At 30.6% G+C, this 19,240-nt stretch overlaps 2 protein-coding genes and 1 long non-coding RNA gene across 3 annotated transcripts; all 3 read right to left on the bottom strand.

Annotated features, from left to right (window-relative positions):
• Window positions 1-3,998, bottom strand: LOC141704807 (uncharacterized). Its single transcript, XM_074507976.1, has 3 exons — window positions 3,606-3,998; window positions 329-400; window positions 1-42 (listed from the first exon to the last, which is right to left on the bottom strand). The coding sequence occupies exons 1-3, from the start codon at window positions 3,996-3,998 to the stop codon at window positions 1-3; spliced, it is 507 nt and encodes a 168-aa protein (XP_074364077.1).
• Window positions 3,999-4,162: 164 nt separating this feature from the next.
• On the bottom strand, window positions 4,163-5,574 carry LOC141704806 (uncharacterized). Its single transcript, XM_074507975.1, has 3 exons — window positions 5,288-5,574; window positions 4,441-4,807; window positions 4,163-4,360 (listed from the first exon to the last, which is right to left on the bottom strand). Exons 1-3 carry the CDS (start codon window positions 5,572-5,574, stop codon window positions 4,163-4,165), a joined length of 852 nt encoding a protein of 283 aa, XP_074364076.1.
• Window positions 5,575-11,040: 5,466 nt separating this feature from the next.
• Window positions 11,041-18,280, bottom strand: LOC141704803 (uncharacterized). The gene is made up of 9 exons (XR_012568085.1): window positions 18,114-18,280; window positions 17,952-18,006; window positions 17,368-17,439; window positions 14,899-14,951; window positions 14,644-14,805; window positions 13,831-13,933; window positions 13,180-13,340; window positions 12,681-12,744; window positions 11,041-11,371 (listed from the first exon to the last, which is right to left on the bottom strand). It is a non-coding gene; the product is annotated as an uncharacterized LOC141704803 (long non-coding RNA).
• Between the last annotated feature and the right edge of the window lie 960 nt (window positions 18,281-19,240).

Raw genomic sequence — 19,240 nt, 5'->3', positions numbered from 1 at the left:
CTATGGATTTAGATGGCCTGCAACAGCTTCCTCAAACAATTGCTGAAAACCAGGGCACTTGTTAAGAAAATTATAAGAATAAGTTTATAACAAGATCAATAATATTAATCTAAAGGAACTTATTACTAGACCTTCTCATGTAAAAGTAATGCACATGAATGATTACTGAACATGAAAATATGCAAGATATAAAATGATGGTCAACATGTCTGCTGCTTAATCCTCTTTGTTGCTTCTAGTTTATGTTTGCACTAGCCAAAAAGATAACTAATAATAAACATGCAGATTTGTTTTAAAGAAACAAAGTCGTAGCCAGTGTCTTACTTACCGAAGCATGTTGCAGACGTGCATTCTCTTCTTTTATCACGTGCAGTTCCGCTTCCAGATCACGAGTATAAGGCTAGCCAATTAGAATACATGAAAACAAACTTTAGAAACAGACTTGGTGAGGCCCTCTCAAAGACCACGGTTTTAATCTACCGTATTTACATAGTCATGCCTATTTTTTGTGAATATTTCTTCATAAATAGAAATTAAAACAAATTTATTTATTCTGCAACCACTTAACAATGCATCTTCCATATTAATCCTTTACGATATAATCATTTCACTGTAAATAAACCGTAAATGTTGCCCTAGGATAAAGTTAAGTATTAACAATAAATTTTCAAATTATATGGGTTTGAGGCTGGAAATTTCGATAGTTTTAATGGATCGGGATCCATTTAAATAGAAAAAACAACCAAAAATGAACGTGTAACGTATCCATTCTAGATTTCTTCTTCATAAACTTTACACACACACACACACAATTACACAAATCTAGATCAACTTGTTGTATTTAACAAAAATAAAAATATAATAGAATTACCTGGAAACTACACGTGAACAGGAACGAAAATCATAGAGCACTTTCTTCATTGTTTCTGCAAGTAATTCAGAAAATCAAATAAAAATGAAGAATTAAATATAAAAAAAAAAATTATACTCATAAAAGATTGTACAAGAAGAGGACCTTAAGAATCTCTGCACTCCATGAAATGGTGAGCAGTGAGCCCAACAATTGCTTGCAGGAAACATAAAAACATTTTCAAACTTGAGTTGAAACTGTACGGGGACGGTGACGAGATTCGTGGAGCACTTTCTTCATTGTTTCTACAAGTAATTCAGGAAATTCGAATAAAAATGAAGAATTAAACTAAAAAAAAACATAAATTATACTCATAAAAGATTGTACAAGTGAATTGAGTCTTGAAATTGACACCTTATAATTAATAAAAAGGGGCGATTGAGAGATTGAATATGATGAGACAGCTTCGTGTACTAATCAATCGGCTGCAACTCGATTTCACCTCCAAAACCATGATTACATGAAATTGATTATAATAAACGGGTGCTAATCCCTAACCCTAAGCCGTATTATATAGGCCGAGCAAGTGCCATTTCCTTACTTTTGAAGCCCAGTAAGCAAAACATGGGCTTGGTAAATTAGGGGGTCAACTTAGGGGGTCAACTAGCTCCTATTCAAAGCCCAAGTCCAACTTTAAAAAATAATTTTTAATATGTAAGTCATTAAAAATAATTTCTTCATAAAATTTACATACTCTATTAAAAAATTAGTATAAAAAATTTAAATGATAACCATTGCATAAGAATTCATATAATACATAAGTTATCACATCATTAACTTATTAATATCGATTAGTTGTTGCATACTTAATATATATATATATATATATATATATATATATATATATTTATAACTAATTATTATAGAGATATATGCATGGATCATATAATACCTAAGTTATGACTTACTAATATAGATTAATAATTGCATACTTAATATATACATATTCATTTATAACTAATTATTATAGAAATACATGCACGCATGTATACATACATACATCCAAACATATGTACGTATGTACGTATATATGTATATATATAATAATTTAGTTAGAGATGTTATATTTTCAGAGCAGGTTCTTAATTATCAGAGCAAGACAATAAAAAATATTATATTACCCTCAATTTATTTTTCTATTTGGCATGACGTAGTATTGTCTTATCCTTTTTATTTGCTCCGAAAATTAAAAACCCTCATCTTCAAATGAAATTTCCCTTAAATTTCCCTTTTAGTTAATGATTCAAATTTTTTTGTCTACAAAAATTGTCCTTATTTTTAACGTAAGTTAAATTCTAAAAACGAGAATACATACATTATTAATTATCAAATTAATAATATAAATAAGTGAATTTTAAATATAAAGTAAAATTAAATATTAATATTAATAGTAATAATTTTAAATTTCATTAAAAAGAAAAAATATTTCATTTTAATAGCAGGTTTATAAAACATATATATTAAAAATTCTAATAATAATAATTATTATTATTTATATTATATTAATAATAATTATAATAATAATAATAATAATAATAATAATAATATTATAACAAAATAAATAATATTAATACATGAGAAACTTGAGTACAAAATCATGTTATTTATAAAAAGTGGTAGTACATTTAAATTATAATAAATTTTATTTGTACCAAATATTATTGTTCGTCATTAATTTTAATGATATTATCACAGCCTACCAGTGACCTTTAATAACACAGTTGACTGACATATACCATATTTATCACATTAACACTAATATTTAGATCTATTATAAACATTTGCGAATTAAATATTACAAACAAATGAACTAGATAAACTTATATATTAAATATGATTATGTGGATCAGAACCATTGATACCTCTAACTGAATATATATTTATATCTAACCATGTCATACTTTAAGTATTATATTTTTGTATTTACACAAAAATAAATAAATTATGGGCTTTCATATATATATATATATATATATATATATATATACATATATATATATATATATAAATACACACACATATATATATATATGTATATATAATATATACACACACATATATATATGTATATGTATGTGTGAATTTATGTAAAAAAAAACTTTAACTTATGGTCTTCATAATTCATAAAATATATGATAATGTTGGTTTATATTGGTATTTTACTCCGTCATTATGGCATGAACATATAATATTAACTAAAATAAATAATCTTGGTAAAGTTTACATATTAAAATACAACCCGAAAGCGCCTAGTATGCCGTGAGATGTGGATTTATTAATATTTTTTGAGAGAGGGGAAAGAGTTACTGAGGTCGGAAATTAAAATTGAAGAATACTAAAATTCAAATAACAATTATAAAATAAAATATTATGTAAACAAACAACTATATTATGTAAAATTACTAAAATTTCTAAAAAATTTCCATGGATCGTCCTTAACAGTAAAAAACAAGAAATGTCACTACAAGTCTCTACGTTAATTGTAGATAAACACTATTGCACCAATGTCATTAAAATAAAAATCTACTCATATACAAAAATAAATCCATCATCATTAGGAGGGGGGACAACATGAAATATTATCAACAAGAAAAACTAAAATAATATCGATTCGCCCAATATAGAGCATGTCCGTGCATTGCACGGGCTACAGAGCTAGTTAATCATTATTATGGAACATTGTGATATGCTCAACCAGATCGAATTGTAGTTGACGGTGTTTCTGCCTGTTACAAAGTTGGATAGTCCTTCCGATATACATTTCATTAGAGGCTAAAGATTCTTCGCCTAAGTTTGGAGGCGTTAAGTCATATGTTGCATCATCGTAAGATGGTAAAGCGCCAAAGGGAGTGGCGTATGTGTCTCTCTCATCCTCAACGATCATATTATGTAGTATAATACACGCTCTCATTATTTTAGCGAGATCTTCTTTATCCCAAAATTGTGTTGGATCATGTACAATTGCAAATTGAGATTGCAACACGCCAAATGTCATTTCTACGTTTTTTCGATGACCTTCTTGATATTTGGAGAACAATTTTCTCTTTTCACCCTGTGGGCGTGGAATTGTTTCACGAACGTAGCCCATTCAGGATAGATTCCATCTGTTAGATAGTACCCCATGTTATAGTTGTTACCATTAATATTGTAATTTACCTCAGGAGCACGACCTTCTAGTACATCATCAAATATCGGTTATCGGTCTAACACATTCATGTCGTTATTAGAACCAGCAACTCCGAAAAATGCATGTCATATCCATAGGTCCGATGAGGTAACAACATTAAGCAATATTGTTGGAACTCCTTTATGACCCCTCATGAACATCCCTTTCCATGCTTTAGGGCAATTTTTCCACTGCAAATGCATGTAGTCAATACTCCCCATCATTCCGGGAAAACCGCGAGCCTTTCCCATTTTTATGAGACGTTGTACATCATTTGAGTTTGGCTTTCGCAAATATTCACTCTCAAAAATTAAAATAATATTGGTAACAAATTTTTTCAAGCATTCAATTGCAGTGGACGTACCAATGCACACATAATCATCAACTGCATCCGTTCCAATTCCATATGCCAACATGCGTATGGCCGCGGTGAATTTTGTAAAGGTGATAGGCCCTTTCTTTCCAATGCATCAACCTTCTGCTGAAAATATGGATCAAAATTTGAAAGAGCATCCACAATTCGAAGGAACACGTGTCTTCCCATTCGAAACCGTCGTCGGAATGTATCTAGAGGGTATACTGGATTTTGAGCAAAATAATCTCTCTCCAATCGTTCATGACCCGCTTCACGGTCTTTGCATATCACTCGTTTAGTCGTGGTTGACGAGCCTTCTTCAATAAATTCTTTAGACATATCAGAGTTCTCATCCGTAGTATATATTTTGATTGCACTGTGAATGAAAAAAATGAGTTGCAGACTATCACAAAGAACAGACATGTTTTATAGGAGATAAAAATAATAAAAGAAAACGGCTAGTTCGAACTAAAAATAAACAAGAACTAAATTACAACGGCTAGTTCCAAATAGAAACAAACAAAAACTAGCTTCCAAGAACTTATTCCAAACAGAATCAAACGAACAACTAGTTTCCAACAACTAATTCCAAATAAAAATAAACAAGCAACTAGATTCCAATGGCTAGTTCCACCTGCGTCTTGATTTGACTTCCTCAATAATTTTGGCATAAATCTCTCGTTGAGCCTCATTCATTATACTATTATCAAGCGTAAGAATTTGCATATCTGATTCATTCTCTTTCCTAGCCTCCTCTTTTTCTTAAGTTCATTGAACTCTGCCATTAGATCTAATCTCCTGCATAAACTAGCTTTTATTTCTTCATAATCTTTTTTTTAAGATCATTAAACTCTGCCTTTTTTTCCCGTCCCTTTTAGCTGCTTTTGTACCTTTAGGACGAACCGGTGATTCAACAACATTCTCATCTGTTGGTGTTTCATTCATCAATGATGAGTAGTTCCCAAAATCACTAAATTTAGTTCTCTTTGCACTTCCATTATTTGTCTCTTTAGGCTGCCTCCATTTAGGATGTCTCTTTAGATCATTCCAATACTTGTCAAAATTAAACTTCTTATTGTATTTAGTTTTATGGAAACCATGAGCTGCCGCAATTATGTTGTCCAAATTTGTACCACTCCCCATTTTTGAGACAGCTTCCTCATAACATGTTCTATATTGCTAAGCCCCTTCATTTATTCGTTGCCACCTTTTTTTGATAGATATTACCCCTCTTTTGATAATATCGTGATTACTTTATTCACAATAGTTACAAATTTGATCCCAAAATTCACCTTTTTTATTCGCCCCGATCAAGGGATCAATCGACACATTCAACCATGCGCTAATTAAGAGTTTATCTTCAGGAGGTCATTTCACTTGTTAGGGGAATCACAAGGGTTTGGAAGGTGGTATTGGGTTAACGATATATGAAACTAATATCATATGACGTATGTTTAGTTGATTGCTATAATTGATATTGATAGTATATTAATATCATGTTTGGTTGATTGTTGCAATTTATATGAGTAATTTTAAATATTTTTAAGGTTATAATTTTAAATAATTTAAATAATAAAATATTTAATATTTTTTTTATATTTTTTAATTGCTAACTTAATTTTGTATTATAAAATTACACGTAGTATATAAATTATTATAATTATTATTTTAAATTTCTTATTGTGTGCTATTTTTCGGCTGTAAATATTATTTAATATTATTTTTTCAATAGTCATTTTTAAATTAATATTTATAAACTTAGGGGTGTATCCTTATTTAATAAATTTTTTAGGTTCAATAATTCACTTTGGATATTAGAAATATTTAAAAACTAGTTGCCCTCCTATCTCTCTCTTTCGCAAAATCTTAATTCTTATTTTTTCGATTGGTTAATGATAAACACTGTTTCGATAATTTTTCCTAATTTTTATTTACTTCAAATAAATCTATCTCTTCATTAAGAGTTTTAGTTCTATGTATAGGTTTTCTTAACTATATATTGTGTTTTGTTCTCTCTCATTGTGAGAGTTTAGTTTGTTTGTTTTGTTCTCTGGAATCGTACATCTACAAAATTTCGTATATTGGTTCATTGATAGGGGTCCTATCAGATTACGACTATTATTAATTGTTCGAATGCGTTTCGACACGTCAAATTTCTGTGTTCTCACAATTTCAACAGATTGTTGGATTGTCTTTATAAAATGATGTATATGTCAACTATGCGAGCGAGAAATATACAACAGTGAAAGATCCGATCAACGATCGTAGTTTTGTTCAAAAAGACTATGATTTGATTTATCTTGATACGTATTTATTCAGTTTTAATTATTATTATAATTTTTTTTTGGATTTTAATTAATAAACTAATTGAATATCCAATTTTTTTTAATAAATGACAGCTAATTTAACAATCTTGAACAATTTTTTTTTAACGTAGGTAACCGGCGGCCGCTAACCATCGGGTGCGCACTAGATAAACCTTACGGGCTCCTAAAGTTCAACAACTTCCATTTAGATTTTTGAAATATTAAAATAATAAATTAATAATTGGTACACTGATATAGAATTCAACCGGTCCCAAAAGTTCCCCGCCTAGCATGTCGACATCATCATCAATATTCACGTCTTCAACTACCTTTCCTTCGATTGCACTTCTAAGCTTTCCATGACAAGGTCGAAACATTCCCCACAAAAAATCATGCTTATACCACTCTGTAGTAAAAAAGAAAAGATCATTATAATCAAGCACATGCTATAATCAGGTGGTGTATATATGATCCAATACTTCATCAAATGAGTTTTCACTTTATCTTCCCTCATCACAGAGACCAACTAAAACTAATATGGCAATACAAGTAATACTATAACCAAGCGAAATGAAAGACGACCTTGCTCCCTTTTATTACGTTTAACATACTTGTGTTCATTTAATATGCATATACATATGCAGTTTGGACATATATCATGGATAAGCACTTTTTTCTTTAAGCCAGGCATTAATCCCTATTTAATTTATGGCGCTATTAGTTTAATTTCATATTAAACAAATACTCTCTAAGTCCATATTCGACAAGAAAGTTTACTCTGAAAATACTGTACGGCCATTATCAGGGGATAGAATAGCGTCTATATCTGCTATAAGAAGTTAAGAGAAAAAAGAAGTTAAGGCTTATGAGAATATGTGGTCACATGGAATAACATAAGTTTTGCTACAGAAACTTATGAGACCAGTTTTGTACCCAATGGGAACGTTAACCTTTTACAATGGAAGAAAGTGAGAACTAGGCCCAGTACACTGGAAAACTGCAATCTTACTATCTGTTGTTCAGATAAAATTAAATGAACTTTAGTCATGGTATCTGGACTAGGAAAATGAAGGAGTTGTAGAAGACCTCACATATCCAGTAAAGTAAATTCTTTCAACAGTTGTGAAAAAGTAAGACTTTATATATCTACAAATTCTATGCCAATTTGGAATCTGAACAATCTCCAAAGCGGTATTCAATTGGGAATACGAACAATTACCGCAGAGGAAAGGAAGGAATACCAAGTATTTATCAACTATATACGCAAAAAGATAATAAACGGGGACTTTGAAAAAAATGAAGAGACTAAAGTATTATCTGCACCTTTTACTTTCTGCACCCATGTTTCTGGGCATTACCGCATCTAGTAGGTTGCAGCTGCTCTAAATAATTGGATGGACATTGAAGAAGAATCCGCAGGAATAATATTTTGAGGCTTCATCTGAGCCAATCACGGTCAGATGCTATGGCTTTAGATGGCCTGCAACAGCTTCCTCAAGCAACAGCTGAAAACCAGGACACTGGTTCAGAAAATTATAAGAAACAAGTATATAACAAGATCAATAATATTAACCTTAAGGAACTTATTACTAGACCTTCTCATGTTACAGTCATGCACACCACTTCCATGAATAAGTAAAATATGTATGATTTAATATTGTCGGTAAAAGATCTAACAAACATTAACTATGTAAACCATTCAGGATGAGTTGTGACCGGTCTCCAATGGAGTAATTTTTGCGATCTTAAACAGTTGACAGATAACCCGAGACTCCCTCCAGTGCCCTCTAGTTCTCCCTCTGAAAACTAGGTCAAGCTTCTTGCAGTAACAAATTGCAGAAGATAAATAAGAATAGTTCAGGGACGTATGAATTTATTTTCCCTAAAATATATAAATAGCATTGTTAATCACGAATATGTAAATATTATGTGTTTAAAGTATTATTTAGATTAATAGTAAATGTAAATACATAAATATATAAAAAAATATATTAGAATAATCAAATTTTAATCGGATTTTTAATCGGGTCGAGCCGAGTATGTAAATATATATATAATTCTGAAATTATTATTTTATATATTAGTTGGACCCTTAATAATTTTCTAATTTTTTTATCTTACTTTTAACGATAGTCTTACTTTACGACCTTGCCCCAAGTTGAGACCAACGAAATTTATACTTAAGCGGGTTATTACTTACCGAATATTACTTAATCGAGATTTAACCGTCGATATAACATAAAGATTGCGGTTTACATGATCAGTGAAAGCTTTAAAATCAATTACGGAAATACCAATTCACATTTCAAAATCCACCAACTCAGCTCTCTCAGTGAAATGACAACATTTCTATCTTTTATGTTGTTTCAGCAAACACCAAATCAAATTTATTTTCTTCACCCAGATCTTTCTGAAATATTGCATGCAAATCCAAAAATGCAGTTGGTAATAATATCAATGACCATAGTAAATCCAATTCATTTACTAAAAGATATATGTTGGACAAAAGTTGTTTAAGTTCAATATTGATGCCTAAAGTTTAAGTTGCACTCAGTGCCCCACTTCCCCGACCCAAGCCCCCTCATTATCTATTTCAATATTTGTTCCATATGACTATTAGAGTATCTTCAACCCGTTAGGCAAAAAATCTGCGTGTGTCAGTCTATTATACATAATATGTGAAAAATGGTACACTCCAACGAGAAGACTGTTAGCTTTAATTTTAGACAACGAAATAGACGCACATTGTTGATTCTCCTGCATCATCTATAATACTCCATGTCACCTCCCGCCTAAAAATCTTCTAACTTTAACCCTAATTTAGGCCAAATCTTAATCAATTTTTTTTAATAACGTGGAACAAAATATCTGAAATCATTTTTTCAATATTTAATTTAAAATATTTAAGATATTTTTTAAATATATAATATTATAATATATAAATTATGTATATATCTTCATCATTAATATATATACATATAGATATATATATTTTTTTACTTATATTTTAATTATAAAAAAATAATTTTGTGTAATATTAAGTGTAAAAAAATTATTTTCTTGTTAACTAAATTTTAAAAAATGTAATATAATAAGATATATTTTAGTCATATATTTGTATTTTATATGTAAGTAATGGTCATAATAATTATTCATTTTTATTTTATAATGTTTACTTAAAAATATTGACATAAATATAAAACTATTATAATATTATAATTAAATATTTTTTATTGAATATCTTATTTTATTTTCAGTAATGTATAATAGAATAATTAAATTTATTTTAATTTTATATTTAAAATTAATAAAAATAATAATATTATAAATACAGCTATTGAGTATAGCAAATGTTACTGGAGTAAAAGTGCTTACATTGTTTTTGACAAAAATGTTTACGGGATTTTAAATTTGAGTAACAGTTCATGATTTAATAGTTCTGAGATTTTTTAAGTAATTTATATAGTTTTAATACAATGTTAATTTTGTGGAGTTTGAACTTCGGTGCCCGAAAATATGGGTTTATTTATAATAATCTTCTTAAATATCTAAATTAATTATATCAACTATAAAATATTACATACATGAGCACCCACCTATAATTTACATGTCATTTCTTATTATAATGGTAGTTAAATACTAACAGGACGGAACCAGAAATAAAATTTACGGGGGACCGACTAATATTTATAGGAACCAAACTATATTTTATATTTTTTTTTTCAAAATTTTACACTAAAAGTTCCGCCTAGGTCTATCGTCTTGTACTAACAAATAGTAGAAGATAAAGATAAGAATATAAACTAGGTCATGATCAATGCAATGAGTGATGACATAAGAATATTTACTTTTTATCGATGTTGCATGTTAGTATATAGAAAAAAAATTCTGGTTAGTGCATATCTTCCAATCACACTTTAAAATTTTAGATAGACTCTTTCCATGGCGGCCCTCGAGCTTGTCCGAAACATGTTAAAAAATTATTTTAAGATAGAATAATTAAGCTAAAACAAATAAACATTACTATGTGCCTGTTTGAAAAATCTTAAATAAGTAACTTATAACTTAAAATAAATATGTGACTTATAAGTGATAAGTAAATAAATACTTTTATGTAAGTGTTTGAATAATTTTATTTATAAGTTAGATTATTTTTTTTACTTAAATGAACTAAAATAAATAATTTTTAAATATAATTATCTTAAAATGTGAATTTTATATTAGATTAATATTTACAAATATATTTTTTAAAACTAAAATTAATAAAAAAACAAAAAAACATAATAAGCCGAGAAAAAGTAGGTCGTTACTAACATTCAACTTATCAGATTTTAAGTTGTAAAGTCAACTTATAAGTCAACTTACGGGCTTATAAGTCAACTTACGGGCTTATAAGTCAACTTTGTAGACAAACAGGTTTTATCTAAGTTCGAAAAAGGAAACATTACAATCTATAAAGTTAACTGGCGAAATAACCTTTAAATCAATCTCTAAGAATTCTAGCAGAATTATAATCTTATAATCTGATGACTGCTTATTCACGTTTCATCAATCTTCACGTCTTGAACTATATTTCCTTCCATTGCGACGTTGAAGCATTCCCCACAAAAAAACGTGCTTGTACTTGTACCACTCTGTAGTTAAAAAGAAAAAATCATTATAATCAAGCATATGCTATAATCAGGTGGTGTATACATGATCCAATACTTCATCAAATGAATTTTTACTTTATCTTCCCCTATGATGTTTGAAGCGGCCGGACAACTAACACCAATATGACGATACAAGTAATACTATACACATAGCGAAATGAAAGATGAAAGATGACCTTGCACCCTTTTATTACGTTCAATATACTTCTGTTCATTTCATATGCATATACATAGGCAATTTGGACAGCATATCTCATGGATAATCACTTTTTTCATCAAGCCTGACAACTGGACCCTTAAGTTTTTGGCTGAGCAGAAAGTGAGCAATTGGTTGCAGTGTAATTGGATAAGAAATTGATGACGAGGTTCAATTATACTAATCTTTACAGAAAAGTTCAAGAATAAACTGTTGCTGATGCGCAACAGGGACATGATAGTTTTGAAGGAGGGGTTAAGGACAGAAAATCTAGAGGAGAGGGACATGATATTTAATTCCAACACTGTCAATTACTTTATGAATTAAAAGGTGTTTATTCAAATACCAAGTATAACAAGATGGAAATTCCTGGGGATAGAGTAGCTTTTAGATCTGGTACAGGAAGTTAAGAAAAAGGTAGACAAACCAATCACAGAAGCACATTTATTTAGTGAACATTTTTAAAAAGGAGCCTGTACACATTTAATATTTCTTTGTTGTCTACAACAGAAGACTAGATGGTTAAAATTAAGACCCTAATTACAAGCATGCAAGGCATTATATCTGTGACCTCATTTATCCACTAAAGTTAATTCCTTCAACAGTTGTGAAAACTGAAAAGGTAAGACTATATATATAAAGATCATATGCCAATTAGGAATTTGAACAACCGCCAAAGCGGTATTCAATTGGGAATATGAACGATTACTGCAGAGGAAAGGAAGGAATACCAAGTATTTATGTACTATATTGCCGGTAAAATATATAGCAGACACTGACTATGTACACCATTCAGAATGAGCTGTGACCAATCTCCAGTGGAGTAATTTGGAATATGTAACCAAAAAAATTTGATAATATGTTATTCTGAGTCTTCATATGAGATTTATAACTCCAAATGTGAATACTTAAAAGTAAAAATTGACTACTTTTGCATTCACCAAATGACGTTTCATTGCGAAAATTCTATCGATTTTAGTAAAGCATGAATTTCTATAATAAATTTAAAATAATAGCAAAAAAATAAAATCTAAAAAATAACAACTGCAACAAATATTACAAATCTTGCATTAATTAGAAAAATGAAAAAATTACCTGGAAACTAGATGTCAACGACTCAACGGGGGAGGGGATTCACGGAGCATTTTCTTCATTGATTCTGCAAGTATTTCAGAAATTTATGAAGTAAAAGTAGAAGTATTAGTTCGATAATAAAACTAAAAAAAATCACAGATAAAGATAGTAAAATAATTTGGTCAAATTGTCTAACTGTGCCACAAGCCCACAATCATATGTATACACACACATGAATAATCAAGATTGTACAAGTGAATAGAGTCTGGAAATTGACACCTTCTAGATAACGAATTACAACTTCAAATCAAAATGAATTGTGGAAATCCTAGGCAATAGAGATACATTTATATTCAACTGTTGTAGGAAAGTCATGACTAATTAGGCTACTTATCTGACTAATCTTGTGCATCTGTTTTACGTTTAATATATATATATATATATAACATGCATTCTACTTGTATTGATTTAATAATATAGTTTATTATTTTCATTCCAACAAAATACGGCAAAATCTTACCAGCATATGGTAACCCTTTTTTTATCTCAAACTTCTTTCCATGATCGAGGACTGCAATAAAATCTTCTGTAGAAAGATAAGCCCCCTTTTTTTATCTCAAACTTCTTTCCATGATCGAGGACTGCAATACAATCTTCTGTAGAAAGATAAGCCCGATCCACCTGAAAAACAGGTAAGATGTCAAATTCTGAGGCAGAGCCTTCATCTACAAGGCAGTAGATTCAAGTTCTTAAAAAATTGACATGATATCATTCCACTTGAAGCTGCTCCATAAGCAATCTATTTTCAGAATTGTCACACAACCAATAGAACTCAAAGTAAAAAAGAAATGATAGTTAATGTGATTTTACGTCAGCCAAAACAAGTTTTTGCATATTTGGCACTTAAAAAAAAGATGTTTAGTTCGGGTTAAGAGACACTTGCATATATGTTATCTACCTTAAAGGTTTCTATATATCTAAAATTGTTATACGTTTTATAAGGAGATTTACTGCACATATTTTCCTCCACTTATCTTAGTTCATAATTAAGTTTTTACATCCCTTATTTCGAAGAAGAGTGTCAACAAACAGGAGATGATGACAGCTATGCTCATTTATTGTGCACTATTGAAGTACAAAACTAAGGGAACCCACACATAAGACTGTATACCTCAGATTCAAAAGTAATTGCATCTCCTTGTTCAGTGAAGCATTTTCGATCAGACAGGTTGACTAGATAATCCAATGTTTCCAAACCTTCTATCCTCACTTCACTGTAAACCACATGAATTTTGGTCAGTCCAGGTAGCAGAAACAAAAGAGGAAGAGCTAAATACTGTAAATTTCACTACGGAAAAGCTTTCATGGTATCAAGAAATCTAATTAACCAACAAGATCGCAAACTCTACATTCTTTCTCCTTTATAATTATGTGGCAAATGATCAAAATAACAGTGAAAAGGGGGAAGTGTCTAAATGGCACATCTGAAAAGGCTCCCAGCGTCACTTTCAACTATATAAAGCTATGTTAACAAATTCATATTATTATATGTGGATTGATAATAATCACTATCATTCATGTACCCAAGAAACTCTTAGCCTACAGTTTTTACTGTCCTGCCATTTCTCTACTTACAAATATGATCTTAGATGTGAAAACATATACACAGGTAAACTACAAAAAAAAGTAATACATCAACTTCACCAAGTACAAAATGTTTCTATAACTAAAGGTTTGTATCATCTCAAAGTTATCAAACATGTGGAAGCTTCCAGGGATCCAATCAGCATATAGCATATGGGAACTTGCAACATGATCACTATCTTCTGCGGTTATATAAAATTATTATTTTTTTTAAATACCGGTTAGGCCTAGTTTGTAAAGGAAAAAACAATATATCTGCATAGAAGTACTTTTAAAAAACCTGGCGTAACTAGAATATACTTGTCAAGTAAATTAGTAGGAAAATACATCAAAAGTCAACCTGTAGGGCCACTGCTTTAAATCTTCCTCTGAAGGACTGAGCAGCAAGTCAAATAAGTCTTTCCCGCTAAGCCTTCTGTTTTATGGGAGGAGGATCATTATCAATTCTCCATCCTTTGTTTCTTGCATGACCTTTTTCTTAAAATGAAGCGGAGGAGCGAAACTACAGAATATTTTAAAACATGCATCAAGTTATCGGTACAATGATTTCAAATAACAAGACTGCAACGTGCATATAACGATAATTGGTATATACCTTGGGAAAACAAACAGAGATTCCTCCTCGCTTGCATTATAAGGCCTGGGAATCTACAGAAAACATTTAGGAATATATTTAAAATTACGCCCGGTATTGTATATTAAGCAGCATAACTTGATTACTCATCACTCGCTCAACAAATACATAACGCACATTTTAAACTTACAACTATTCTCCTCCCTTTTTTCTAGTTTCTAAAGTACAAATTTGGTCATTCTGTAATGCGCCACAACCCAGAATTTATTTTCTTAAGGAAATTCCATCATGGATCACTTACAGAGAGATAATTCAAACAACAAGTTGTCGCTAGAAGCACTTAAATAGCAAGCCAAAAGAACAACTTAAGATTACAACCTAAATAACAACATAGATTGCAATTACCAGCAAGAAAGCCTGCACATAATCATTATACACTTCAATGCCAGGGGGCACAAGAGGCAGTAGTAGTGCAAGAAAGTCTGCTCATTATACACTTTAATTGTAGTACCACACAACAGGGAGAAGTGGTGTTTTTTTAGAAACATTATTATGGAAAATTTCAATATAATTTGTCATCCAAAGTTAGATGGGTCAAATTAGTTTGCCTAAGCTCTTGAACGGAACATCGAATATTGGGTATTATTCTCTTAAAAGATTTTGTGTGTTCTGCGTTTTACCGAAAGGAAATGGTGATACATGTATTTGTGTAATGAGAAATATAAATCTTTTGCGATGTTGGTGTAGTGCGTCAGAAATCGGATTACAGCTTTTGAGTCGAATCCGAAACATCACAAAAAGTGGAGCTCTGAGGTTGGTAAGAATAAGATACTAAGATTCATAGACGGAGAAGAAATAAAGGAGCCTGTACACATCTAACTATCCTTTGTTGTCTACAACAGAAGACTAGAAGGTTAAATGAAGACCCTGATTAAAAGTTAGCAAGAAATTATATTTGAGACCTCATACATCCGCTAAGGTAAATTTCATCAACAGTCGTTGACAAATAACTAAATAAGACTATATATCTACAAATCATATGGGCCAATTAGGAATCTGAACAATTACTAAAGCGGAAAGTATTCAATTGGGAATATGAACAATTGTCGAAAAGGAAAGAAAGGTATACTTAGTTCTCTAATATATTCGCGAAAAGGTAATAAATAGGGGCTTTAGACAGAAATTAAAGGGACTAGGGTAATAATCTTTATCTTTTGCTTTCTACAACCATGTATTATTCTGGGAATTACCAGATCCAGTAGGTGCAGCTGCTCTATAATATTTGGACTCGGGTACACAGAGTCATACATATCCAAGTATCCATCATTTACCCACATCTGCAAACATATACAAAGTCACCTTCAAAGCACCGGTAGATCTGCGATTATTACCGGAGGGATGATTTTTACGGCAAACTTTGAATATTTTTTGGTGAGGTACAATTATTTTCCAGTAATGACAAAGAAAGAAGGATTCGGTTTCAAGACCATGAATCTGGCACGGATTCCGCGCCGACACAGGTACCGCCTATTGAATAGCCGAGTCGGAGCAACACAGCCAGCAATGGGTATGAACCCTTATCAAAGGATTAGAAGAGGCTCAATCTATCATTAATCCTCATCCCAAATAATGGAGTACAAACACTATACTCGCTCTCAACAAAATGTTTTGATTTTACAGGTGATTAGATTTAGGTTTCCATTTTAGGGCTTTCATTTTAGGACTTTCAGTTAGGTATACATCACTAACTGATCTAACTGATTACGGCTTCAATTTAACTTTCTTCCATTTAGTCATAGGTTTTGCATTAAAGGGCGAGTGTATCCTGTGATTCTACCTGTTGAAGATAAAAAAGTTACCGGAAAGGTTTGTTTAATAATCCATCTTGACTTTCAGCCTGAATAGCATTAATGATATATAGCCCGCTATAGTATTAATAATTTCCATTCTTTATCTAGTCATGAACTTTTAGATATAATCTTCAAATTACTTACTTCCATGTGATGATTCTCTTACTATTATCATCATAGAACTTTTGAGCAATTTGCATGTGTGCTTTGTGACATCGGGTAACATAGGTTTCTATAGCTTATCCAATGTAAAAAATCACATACCCGTTGTTTTAATAACTGAATCATCAAAAGCAATAATGCTTTTCATATGCATAGCATCACTATATACTAATCTGTAAGTTGTAATTATATTTAGGAATTTCAAGTTGCCTCACTTTCTGATGCGGATTAAAAGAAAAGAAAATGAAAGAAATCATTTATGAACTTGATTCGTGAAAATTCCATTATCTGCAAATTTACAGTGAATGTGTGCATTGCAATTTGTTATATGAAGTGATTAGTACATGGTCAACATGTCTGCTTCTTTATTCTCTTTGTTGCTTCTAGTTAATGTATGCACTAGCCAAAAAGAAGTAACTAATAATAAACATGCAGATTCATTTTACACAAACAAAGTTGTAGCCAATGTCCTACTTACCAAAGCATGTTGCAGACGGGCATTCTCTTCTTGCAACACGTGCAGTTCCGCTTCCAGATCACGACTATAAGCCTAGCCAATCATAATACATAAAAACAAACTTTAGAAACAGACTTGGTGCGGCCCTCTCAAAGACCACGGTTTTAATCCAACATATTTACATAGTCATACTTATTTTTTGTGATTATTTCTTCGTAAATAGAAATTATTAACAAAATTATTTTTCTGCAACCACTTAACAAAGCACTAGGTATCACTTTGCACCTATCATATTAATCCTTCACTATATAATCATTTCACTGTAAATATACCGTAAATGCCTCATTGCCCTCCGATAAAGTTAAGTATTAACATTAATTTTTCAAATTATACGGGTTTACGCCTGGAAATTTCGACATTTCAACGTGATCCGTTTAAATAGAAAGAACAACCAAAAATGAATGTGGCCGGATCCATTCTAGATTTCTTCTTCATACACTTTACACACACACACAATTACACAAAACTAGATCAACTTGTTGTATGTAACAAAAATAAATACTATTATATATCTCGCATTAATTTCGAAAAATACGAAGAATTACCTGGAAACTACACGTGAACAGGAGCGGAATTCGTGGAGCACTTTCTTCATTGTTTCTGCAAGTAATTCAGAAATTCAAACAAGAATGAAGAATTAAATAATAATAATAAAAAATTATCCTCATAAAAGATTGTATAAGTGAATAGAGTCTCGAAATTGACACCTTATAAATAATAAAAAGGGGCGATTGAGAGATTGAATATGTTGAGACAGCTTCGTGTACAAAGAGAGATCGATCGGATGCAACTCGATTTCACCTCTAAAACCATGCTTCTATGAAATTGCTTGTATATGTAAAAGATATAATCCCTAAGCCGTATTATATAGGCCATGCCGGGGACGAGCCCAAGTCCACTGCCCATTTCCTTATTTTTGAAGCCTGTTAAGCAAAATATGGGCTTAGTAAATTAAGTGGCCCAACTAGCCCAAGTCCAACTTTAGTATGTCCTACTTAATTATTATTTAATCAGTTTTATGTAATTTTTAATTTGTAATATAATTAAGATATATATATATATATATTAATAATGAAATGATTAAAAAAAGATTTCAAAAGAAATGAAAATATTAAAAAAATGAAAAAAAAATGAAAATTTTAAAATTTAAATAATAATAGGATTGAAAATAAAAATTGAATACACTCGGATTTTGAAAAACTTTTTCTAATCTCTATTAAATACCATCAGATTTTAAAATATTTTTTTAAATTCAAATTCAATGCCTCTTTATTTCAATTATCTAAAAAAATCCTTTAAAATCTTGATCGAATACATTCCCGGATTCGGTGCCCCACTCCCCCGGCCCCAGCCCACTCATTGTCTACTTCAATATTTCTTGCATATGGCTATATCACAGACTTTTTTCAAGTATGTTTTGACATTTAAAGTCATATTCTTTAACAAAAATATTTAAAGAATTTTAAATCTGAGTGACAGTTCATGATTTAATAGTTCTGAAATTTTTCTAAAGTAATTTACATAGTTTTAATACAACGTTGATTTTATGGAGTTCGAATTTCGGTGACCGAAAATATGGGTTAATCTGTAATAATCTACTTAAATATCTAAAATAATTATATCAACTATTAAATATTACATACATGATTGCATGTCATTTCTTATTATAATAGGAGTTAAAAACCTAACAAGACGGAACCAGAAATAAAATTTATGGGGACCGACTAATATTTGGAGAAACCAAACTAAATTATTTTATATTTTTTTCAACATTTTACACTAAATTTTTTGTGAACTTAGACAGTCGGCGGATATCAAGACTTTCTCCCGGTGC

The sequence above is a fragment of the Apium graveolens genome, unplaced genomic scaffold (genome assembly GCF_009905375.1).
Source record: "Apium graveolens cultivar Ventura unplaced genomic scaffold, ASM990537v1 ctg8256, whole genome shotgun sequence".
NCBI lineage: Eukaryota > Viridiplantae > Streptophyta > Magnoliopsida > Apiales > Apiaceae > Apium > Apium graveolens.
This window is presented reverse-complemented; position numbering and strand designations above follow the sequence as displayed.

Excerpts from the sequence above, each read along its gene's own strand:
- LOC141704807 (XM_074507976.1), bottom strand. The coding sequence starts at position 3,998 with ATGGGCTACGTTCGTGAAACAATTCCACGCCCACAGGGTGAAAAGAGA. Across the intron at positions 401-3,605 it reads GTCAACTACAATTCGATCTG|CCTTATACTCGTGATCTGGA; the intron begins GTTGAGCATATC and ends CTAATTGGCTAG. Across the intron at positions 43-328 it reads CACGTCTGCAACATGCTTCG|CAATTGTTTGAGGAAGCTGT; the intron begins GTAAGTAAGACA and ends CCTGGTTTTCAG.
- LOC141704806 (XM_074507975.1), bottom strand. The coding sequence starts at position 5,574 with ATGGGGAGTGGTACAAATTTGGACAACATAATTGCGGCAGCTCATGGT. Across the intron at positions 4,808-5,287 it reads AAAAGGGACGGGAAAAAAAG|TGCAATCAAAATATATACTA; the intron begins GCAGAGTTTAAT and ends TTTCATTCACAG. Across the intron at positions 4,361-4,440 it reads TGATGATTATGTGTGCATTG|CCAAACTCAAATGATGTACA; the intron begins GTACGTCCACTG and ends TATTTGCGAAAG.